The sequence below is a fragment of the Diplotaxodon limnothrissa genome, linkage group LG19 (assembly GCF_057381915.1).
Source record: "Diplotaxodon limnothrissa isolate DT_005_m linkage group LG19, D_limnothrissa_male_GT1.1, whole genome shotgun sequence".
In the NCBI taxonomy this organism is placed as follows: Eukaryota; Metazoa; Chordata; class Actinopteri; order Cichliformes; family Cichlidae; genus Diplotaxodon; species Diplotaxodon limnothrissa.
Genome location: NC_140614.1, coordinates 9,315,282 through 9,321,281, shown reverse-complemented (window position 1 = coordinate 9,321,281; position 6,000 = coordinate 9,315,282). Strand labels below are relative to the sequence as shown.

General features: G+C 41.4%; 2 protein-coding genes across 3 annotated transcripts in view; one reads left to right on the top strand and one right to left on the bottom strand.

Annotated features, from left to right (window-relative positions):
* mrps26 (mitochondrial ribosomal protein S26) lies at positions 1-1,679 on the top strand. Its single transcript, XM_085343214.1, has 4 exons — positions 1-356; positions 629-775; positions 889-1,012; positions 1,098-1,679. The coding sequence occupies exons 1-4, from the start codon at positions 136-138 to the stop codon at positions 1,227-1,229; spliced, it is 624 nt and encodes a 207-aa protein (XP_085199340.1). The 5' UTR covers positions 1-135; the 3' UTR covers positions 1,230-1,679.
* A 2,649-nt stretch (positions 1,680-4,328) lies between these two features.
* loxl3b (lysyl oxidase-like 3b) overlaps positions 4,329-6,000 on the bottom strand; it is a 32,231-nt gene continuing 30,559 nt past the window's right edge. For both annotated transcript variants that reach the window (XM_085342455.1, XM_085342456.1), the window contains 2 exons: positions 5,189-5,300; positions 4,329-5,082 (listed from right to left, as the gene is read on the bottom strand). In XM_085342455.1, the coding sequence (XP_085198581.1) occupies positions 5,009-5,082; positions 5,189-5,300 (186 nt within the window). In that variant the 3' untranslated portion in view covers positions 4,329-5,008. The remainder of the gene's footprint in view (positions 5,083-5,188; positions 5,301-6,000) is intronic.

Sequence of the window (6,000 nt, the reverse complement as noted above, 5' to 3'; positions counted from 1 at the left end):
TGGCTGCCGTGTTAGGTCGATAACATTTGTGCCCTAATGTTAACCTAGACCGCAGATTTCAAACTCAAATGCTCTCATTAAGCGTTACATTTAGCATCTAGGAATCGGCACCTGTTCCCATATTTAGACGCTGACATGTTCCAGGTAATCGGCGGGAGGAGCGTGCAGGTGGCGCGGCTCTTAGCGCCCAGGAGTGCCGTGCTCGTGGAAGCTGTCCGGGGCCGAAAGTCTCGCACCGACCCGGTAGCCAAGTCCAAAGAAGGGCGAATCAAAGTGCCTCCCCCCGTCGATCCGGTGGAGATGGTAGTTCTCAAAGAGAGATACACGGAATACAAGCTGATCATGAGGGCGCTCCGGTACGTTTAAATGACAGTATGTCAAAATCAGTTTCCCGTGACAAATAGTCACTCCAACTTAGTGAGCTCCCCGTCAGTCTTAAAGATATTCTGTGTTGCTTTAAAAAAGCTGAACTCGAACACGACTTCGTAAACAATTTCTCGAACCTCTTACACACAAATCTGTGACTAAGAGTGTCTCAGAAACATGAAACGATACATGCTTGGTGTACTTTAAGATTTGGAGTAAAGACAGTGTGATTGGAGTATTTAGTTTTCTTTATGTGTGTCAGTTTGGAGTTTAAGGAGGAGGTGCTACGAAAGAAGTACGAGGAGGAGACGGGCTCCCAGGCGGAGGAGAGGGCGAGGCAGGAGGCGGAGGAGCACCGAGCCCTGATGGGCTGGAACAACGAGGAGAACCTGCGCATGCTGAAAGCCAGGTGAGCAGAAAAGATGATGACATGAATACACTCTTTGTGTCTTTCTTCCACTTGCAGAATGGAAACTGTCTCATTCTAAAAGTGATGTTTTTTTGGGGGGGAAATCATTTCAGAATTCTGAGGGTCCAGAAAGAAGCAGAGGAAGCTGAGCGCAAGAAGATTGAAGCTGCCATTCAGCGGGAACAGGAACAGCAAGAATTCATCAAAGAAAAAGAGAGGGAGATTTTGCAGCTGCAGGTAGGGGTTGTTTCTGCATCCAAACTATGCAAGTAGAGCAAAGGGAACATAGTGATAAACTGACAAAACTTTCATTTTCTTTCAGGAGGAAGTAAAGAACTTCATCACCACGGAGAACTTGGATCAACGAATCGAGGAGGCACTGGACAATCCAAAGAATTACAACTTTGCCGTTAACAAAGAAGGGAAAGTCATCAAACAGACAGTCCTGCAGTGAAACGACTGGATGCACAGACATGACTCTGTTGTGGTCCGGACTAATCCGGCAGTTCAGTGATCCAACTCCCTCTGGAGGAGCATTTCAACACCTTTAAGCTGGAAAAAAAATCTTCTTTTAAAAAACATTTCCGGCGTGGCATCATCCGCTCACAGCTGGACCTAGTAGTTTCACCTCAAGGTCACACAGCCTTTATTTTCCCCATGTGTCTGCTTCATATGGTCCCTTATTTAAGTCATGCGTCACCACAACATGTAATCATTGCTGGCATTTGTCATGAGTTTTAGGGTAAATTAATGTAAACAGCATTGAAACGGCTGCTGAAGAACGGGACTTCATTTTTCTGCTTCATTTTGGAGGCTAAGGACCATTACACACCTACATGGTCAGGATCTGTTTATATTGACTTCATGATGATAACTGGTCTTTATGTTGAACCATGGTATTAAAATGCATTTTCTTACCTTGATTGCACATGAAATTTAATCTGATTTCAATATGCACAAAACTTAGGCGGGTCTCTCCCTAAAGGTTCAAAACCCCAATCTGTGCAAGTACAATCTGAGGTTCAATGTTAGCTCTACATTTCCTGTGTCAGGGATTATAGTCCAGTGAAATAATTAGCACGACTCAACAATGGTGCATTCTGCATGCTGAGTAGGATATTGAGTCGTATTATATACATGCATGCATCCTCTGGTAACACTGAGCAAGAGGTCTCATCCCATGTACCGCCATTCTGAGATAATGTTACCTGAGAGAACTTAGATTAAATCGGCTCAAAAGTAAAGCTCAGTCGCACAAGTAAAAATAGGACAGCAGCTTCCATGTAGCTACACAAACTATAAATGAATACATTAGTGGCTTGCGGTGACTAAATGTTTGTTCATGATCCGACTGAGCCTCTGTCAGTGACAGCAACTCCAGGGGTTTCGACTCAACTGGCTACCAGCTGATTGTATTCTGGTTATGTTCCTATACAAGAGGAAGGTTGCTGAGTGGAAAAGTAATCGTTACATGTGAATTTCTGTCTATGCAGACATCAAAAATATTGGATTTTCGATAATTTTTCACAGTTATTTGCTTTACTATCACAAACAGATTGCATGTAATTGCCAAATTGTTTGCCAATAGAAGCTTGATTCCATCTTACAACAACATTCATGGCAGTTTTGGTGACAATCTTATTTGCCATCCAAAATAAACCCCCCAAAACTGAAGTGAGATAACGTTATGTCACTGGATAAAACAGATTCTGACTAAATTTAACCGAGGACATAATTTAAAGTTGAAATTAAGGTGATAAATCATAATATATTTATTGCAATACTCAGCATATTGCAAAATGTTGAAATTTGCAATAATATATTGTGAGGTATCTGGCGAGTCCCACCTCTAAATGTTAAATCTGAACAAATTTTCAGATGGGGAGGTGTGTAAAAGTATCCCCAGTGACGCTCAGGCTTCAGGCTGCTTTTTAAAGGCTCCCTTTCAGCTTTTCAGCTTCCTTTTTCCTGCTTTTGGCTCCTTGTGATGTCAGTGAGAGTCCATATCCTCTCTTCTCAAACACAGCAGCCTCACCTACCTGCTGTTTACCCTTAAAGAGAGAGATGAGCTAGTATGGCTTGTTTCAGATAGATGACAGACCGAGGGGCTGCTCCAATAAGGATTAGTTTGAACTGTGAATGATGTAGAGCTACCCTAGTAAACCTTAGAGGGGGGAAAGAGATTGAGGCATCCACTTGGAGTGGATGCACTTTTAGCTGCAGCCCTCTGGGTGGCGCCCATCTCTCTGCATGGGCCTGTCTGATTACTCAGTAGAACATTAGCCAGCTTATGTGTGTGACACCGCTCTGCTGAAGCGGCGTAATCCTCTTCTGTTAGGCCAGGTGTGCAGGCTGATGAGATGATGATGACAGGCAAAAACCTCAAGAGAAACCCAAGCAGCCAGCAGCAGCTGAAGCAAGAAAAGGCCACCAATAACATTACATATAAACACAGAGTGTTCCTTTATTGTTTAGTAAACCTGGAGGATTTTCCTTGTTATTTCTTTTCATTTTTGGTCCTCATGCTGCATTGATAGAGTGCACAAAATGATTAGGAAATTCTGCATTTATCCTGTTATTCCCAAATAGCTTCATTTTTAAACCACGTTTCCATGATATCATACATATTAACCTGCTCTAATATGTAAGCAGAAACTTTCTATGGTTCCACCTTCTTCAGTGGATCCCGTACATTTTTGTTTCATATATTATGTATCACTGTACATTAAACATTTCTGTTATTAAGCAATTTCAAAGTGTTAGGAAGCTGCGATGGCCTTTTTTTTGTGTGTTTTCTTACACTATAGACACAATTAAGTGATTAATAATCACATTCAGATCTTACAAACAGGTGCATACCAGCTCTGCTGCTGAGCCGCTGCAATGTTGTGCACACGGTTGATGTGATTAGTAAGGGAGGTTAACGGGATTGTTCCACCGCGGGCAGTGAAGACTGAGATTAACAGTGGATTGATTTGAACTCTGGGCTTAGAAGCACACAGCTGACAACTGGTTTGAGAGCTCTGTCTTAGTCAGCCCACCTGATTTTCTTTTAATTTAACTGAGCAATCAGCCCTGCAGACCTCTTTGTCTATCTGCCAGATGGGTTGGAGGATTCCTGCCTGTCTTTATAAAATAGGCTTAGGTTAACAGATCATCTTTTGAAAAACTCATATATCTATCATACTTTAAATCAAAATGATCTTTGACCATAATCTGACTCTTTACTGCTGCAGTAGGTCATTGTTGGATTTGTGCAGTCAGCTGCTGGCTCAGTGCGAGGAACCAAAACAAAAGTGCTATTGTTCTGTTGGAGCATACCGTTGGAGCAGTGGTCCACATGACCACAAAATAATTGCGGGAAAAGTAAAATACCAGCATGATACAATACCAGAGACCATTTTTTTTGTAACACCAAAGTATGCTGCTTTTTTTCCACCGGTGTGGCTGGTATATCTGTAGCAGACTGTGTTTACAGGCACTGAAAACAGCTGCTTTACAGCTTCAGTATTGTTGCAGTGAATCATTCCCGGTCAAACGAGTCTCAGGAGGTTTTTCTCTGTTTTATTTGGTGCAGCAGATGTGATTACATCAGAGTAAATACAACAAATCTAACTGTAACTGTAGCTTTCTTTGGCCTTTGCCCATTAATCTCTCAAAGATTATTAAAGTACGTGTGTGCACTAAAGCTAACGATGGCTTCAAACTGGTCCAAATACTGCTGTTGACCCAGAATGATTCTTTAGTGCCTCCATGTTGGCAATAAATACATTCACAAAATACTGTAAACACAAAGGCAGATGTTATTACTTAAACAAGCGGTTTAAAAGCATCTCTGTATATATATATATCTGCAAAACATTGAAGCTTTTCTCTTTATGGTGATTTAAAAAAATGTAAAAAACCCAGTCATAACTCATAAACAGAACAGAATATAAAAGGTCGATCATACACAGGAGACTGTCTCACTGACTTTATAAAATTTTAATTTGCAGTAAAAATATAGCACGCACTCACCTCAGACTACACGAAAAATTACCACTTGAATATTCAAGTAAAATAATTCACACGTAGAGCACACGCTCGCTGCTTCAGTGACTACAAATCTAGAGATATGTGGCGGGGATCCGTTTTAGCACCTGAAGACAAAAGGTTTGTGTCTTTCTTTCTGAGTTAGTGAGGTGTATCTTTATTCCCGCTTTGGTTTCTAAGTTGCTGGGAAGTTACTGGCGATTAAGAAATCTTGTTATTCAGCTGTCCGGGATATTTCTCAAATCTCCTCTCTGCCTCCTCGCTCAATGCATCCCCTGCAGGGAGATCAAATAATCAGTAAAGGTGGTCAGAGATGCCAATAAGAGTACATTTTATTATCATTATCATTATCTGGTAGTCTCACTGCTTTCCACTGCTTACCAATGTGGCAGTTGTGGAACCAGATCCGATGTCCGTCGTACTTGCAGTTGCACTTCATGGCGTTGTTGGTGAAGTCGCTCTCAGCCACTTCATAGTTTGGATTGATTACAACCTGAACAGAGGAGAAGTATTAGATAAACTATTCTTACTCTGTTGGTTTTATGGTCAGACAAGCTGTGTGACCCAAAACTAAGTATACTAAGCACACGAAAATGCAGAATATATGCAGAATTGAGTATAAGAGAAGTTAAAGAGAAGAGTTCCCCATAGAAAAAGAGCGATGAAGCTGTACTTTATTCCCTGGACCTGAAAACAGGACTTTCAAAGAAATAAAAAAAGAAAACTATGGAGATCAACTTTCTTAATCTGCCCTGTAGGTGTTATTATGTGTGGAGCTCTTTAAAAAATTAAGTACTTTTTTATTTCCTGCAGAGAAACACTGAGATTCAGTCCTGCGAAAAACAAAGGTAAGAAGCTAAGTATACCCCATGATTCAGTAGCTTGTAGAAACCATTTAGCAACAATAACATGAAGCAATAATCTGTGACTTTATCAGCCTCTCACGTCGTCGTGGAGGAATTTTGGCCCACTCTTCTCTGCAGCATTGTTTCGGTTTATTGAATCGCATGCACAGCACTCTTAAGGTGACACCACAGCATCTCAGTCAGGTTGAAGTGTTGACTTCTTTTCTTTGTCAACCATTCTGCTGTAGATTTGCTGCTGTGCTTGCGATCATTGTTCCATGACTCAGTTTTGGCCAAGTGTTAAGTTGTTGAACAGATGGCCTCACATTTGGCTCAAGATAGGCAAAG

What these genes read in the sequence shown, in the direction of transcription:
- mrps26 (XM_085343214.1), top strand. Translation starts at nt 136, where the DNA reads ATGTTCCAGGTAATCGGCGGGAGGAGCGTGCAGGTGGCGCGGCTCTTA. An exon ending in CTGATCATGAGGGCGCTCCG is followed by an intron (nt 357 to 628) that starts GTACGTTTAAAT and finishes TATGTGTGTCAG; the next exon opens with TTTGGAGTTTAAGGAGGAGG. An exon ending in GGGAGATTTTGCAGCTGCAG is followed by an intron (nt 1,013 to 1,097) that starts GTAGGGGTTGTT and finishes ATTTTCTTTCAG; the next exon opens with GAGGAAGTAAAGAACTTCAT.